This window comes from Teleopsis dalmanni, unplaced genomic scaffold (assembly GCF_002237135.1).
Source record: "Teleopsis dalmanni isolate 2A unplaced genomic scaffold, ASM223713v2 unscaffolded_contig_4344, whole genome shotgun sequence".
NCBI lineage: Eukaryota > Metazoa > Arthropoda > Insecta > Diptera > Diopsidae > Teleopsis > Teleopsis dalmanni.
The window spans coordinates 1-3,256 of record NW_024035726.1 but is presented as its reverse complement, the minus strand read 5'-3'; the positions used below and the strand labels follow the sequence as shown (position 1 = coordinate 3,256).

The 3,256-nt window shown below is 35.4% G+C and overlaps 1 protein-coding gene across 1 annotated transcript; it reads right to left on the bottom strand.

Annotated features, from left to right (window-relative positions):
• Positions 1-3: 3 nt before the first annotated feature.
• On the bottom strand, positions 4-2,786 carry LOC119665296 (chromatin-remodeling ATPase INO80-like; the record flags this gene model as incomplete). The annotated part of the gene is made up of 5 exons (XM_038074561.1): positions 2,538-2,786; positions 2,099-2,442; positions 1,783-1,976; positions 631-1,699; positions 4-575 (listed from the first exon to the last, which is right to left on the bottom strand). Coding segments are annotated over exons 2-5 (2,154 nt in total), but the record flags the coding sequence as incomplete, so codon positions are not given.
• Positions 2,787-3,256: the final 470 nt, after the last annotated feature.

Here is a 3,256-nt window from a genome sequence, read left to right as displayed (position 1 = left end):
ATCCTTTGAGAACCACTCATTAAATTCATCATGTGAATCAAATAGTGTTGGCATTATAAAGTGCAGCAGAGCCCATAGTTCAGCCATACTATTTTGTATCGGTGTGCCACTCAATAGTAGGCGATTTCGACAATTAAAGCCCAACAACAATTTCCAACGCATTGAGGACGCACTTTTTATTGCTTGTGCTTCGTCTAATACCATATATTGCCATTTTATACGATTAAAATATTTATAGTCAGATACAATCAGCTGATAGGATGTGATAACAACGTGAAAACTAGCGTCTCGCGTATGTAAATCTTTTTGTTCCCAAAATTGGCGTAGGATTTTACGTTCATTTGGTGAACCCCAATATGGAACTACATTGAATTCTGGTACAAAACGTGCTAACTCCTGCTGCCAGTTGTGTAAAGTTGACGCAGGTGATATAACTAGAAAAGGACCCCAAACTCCATAGTGTTCTGCTACATGACAGAGAAATGCTATTGATTGTACAGTTTTACCCAAACCCATTTCATCTGCTAATATCCCACTTATGCCCTGGTCATAAAGATTAGCCAACCATGTCATACCTGTAAAATAAAATAAAAATTATATGAATAAATTTATATCGATGGAAGTGTTTACCTTTGATTTGATATGTTTTTAAAGTGCCTTTAAATATGGTCGGTTGGGGCAAGTCTGCTTTTACTGGAGGTCCAGTTATTTCATCGGTTTTCATTGCTTCTTCTTGCTCTTCTTTTATCCTTGTTGCTACATCAAACTGATGCTTTAATACTCGATCAGTATTAAACGCTGTCTCTGCATTCTTTTGTGCCAGCTGTTTCATGTGTTCTGCGTCATAGTCATCATATGCAGCAAGACGTGGATTCTTTTCGTCATCCAGTTGGCTTAATATACGCAGTTGTTCTTCTTCAGTACCCTGGCCGAGCTTTTTAGACATAAAATGCGCGTACAGTTCAGTTTGAGTGATAAGGAAATTAAGTTTACGTTGTTGTCGTTTAGCTTCTATGATTTCAACATCCATTTTACGCTGTTCTTCAGCTTCACGTTCCATACGTTTCCTCGTATCACGCTCAACACGTTCATAACGTTTCCAATAGCCCAGCATCTCTCGTGAGAGCCGTTTTGCACGCCACACAGTTTCCTTCATAACACGTTGCGATTGCATGGCACGCTGACGCACTACTTTCATGCACATACCTGCAACTCGCTTGCTGCTCTGTATTACTTCCTTGTGGTTGTTAATCCTCAAGCGATGACAGCGAGTTATTTCCTTTTTACACATTAATTGCCAAACGCGTTTTCTACGTGCCGCTAACACTTCAGGAGACGCCAACAAATTTCTACGACTTTTGCTACGTACGGCTGAGCTATTTGCTTTGCTAGATAGTGCAGCACTACTATAGGCATCAGCTTCATCAGATAAGTCATCATCATTCACGGCTGAGGTATCACCGAAAGCATAGTTCTTTAGTTCTGAAGGATGAATTTCTCCAGATTCAGGCTCATCGTTTGGAATGTTTTTGCGAGATTTACGAATTTTCGTCAGTTTTTGTAATTTGGGTAAGGTTGACTTATTTTCATTCTTTGCACGTCGTTTACGCTTGCGCACACCAATTATAGACTGCTGATGGTCGGGATGCATGTCAATGCAGGATAGAAAACCACTTCCGTAATAGGTATACTGATTGTTCTAAAGATAACATATATATATTTAATAATTTGTACATTAATTAAAAATTTAACATTTTATTTATTAATTAAATTGTAACGTACAGTAGGGGTTTTATAATAGCGTTCACGTTCCTTTTGCATTTTCCGATGAGATTTCAATAACTGCTTTATATAATCGTCCTCATCGCTGAGTTCTGACTCTGATTCAGTGTCACTTAATACTATGGAAAACAACCATTCACGATCGTTGCTCAACTCAGAGAAGTTATAAAGGTGCATTTTTATATTTTGACGCTCTAGAAAGAGTTTAATTATAATAATTAAAGGTTATAAAATATTAATTACTGATGACTTTGCTGCAATGAGTTAGGTTTTCACGCATGCAAAGGAAACAATTTAAAAGGCTATTCTTTTATACCTATTCTTGAACCAAACAATTTTTTGCATTTCTTTCGATTGGTTCCATTTTCTGATTCATTATCGGAGCAGGCTTCAGTAGAGTCCTCGGCACTATCATCTTCACTACTTAATGGTTTGGCTAAAATTTCACGCGCATACTTCATAAATGGTTTCATATCCAATGCTCGTTCTAAGCGTTGCAAATGCAGTGGTTTCGCCATAGCCACAGTTGATTCCCTGATTTGGTGGGACTGCCTACTTGGTTGAGAGAGTGTTCCACTTGCTGTCAATACTTGAGCGCCGGTCAAGCCATTAACATTAGTTTTTGAAATATTCATTTTCGCTTAATGTTCTTAATTTACACTAGAAATTACATATAAAAATTGGTTAAGTAATCGTATGTGCACTAATTCTTCATTAAAGTAAATAGTCACACCTTAAAATAAATATATATTTACAATCAAAACTTTGGACTTAATGATTTCCGTTAAAACTTTGTTGTACGTTTTACTTCCGTTTAATACAAAATTCAAATTCAATTTTGAATATTTTTTAAAATAATTATTGCTATATTTTAACTTGTAATAATATCTGAAGCACGCTTCTGATAGCCTTTACTTTTCGACCTTTTTTCGTTATGTCAAAATTACTATAGGCAGCTATTTTATGCATGCTTATGCCGAGCAACAAAACAAAAATTAGTACAAACGAAAGAGGAATATGATTTACTTAACTACTAACAGCTGGTCGCAAGCGATAAATTGAACGACGTTCGACGAAAAAACTTGCAGAGTTGCATTTGAGCACGCATAAGAACTGTGTATATTTTCAGTGTTGAAAGAAGCTTTTTATAACGCATTCAAAATTACTTGTCTTGTTTTTACTTATTACGACTGTGTGCGAGTTCGAGTAAATTGATGGTAAATTAAGATAAGTAGTCAATTATGTCGATATGGCAGCGAATGTTGGTATTTACTAGAATTTCGATAAGGGTAAATTAGGTGATGTTTAATAAATAAAAAAAATAAATGTGAAAACTTTTAACTAAAAATAATAAAGAAGTGCAATAAATTTATAATTAAATATTTACATAAGTACAGTGCAAAAAATCTCTAGAAAATTTCAATTTACTTTATCTCAATTGACTTAAACTCACACACGGCCTATGAATGTTAAA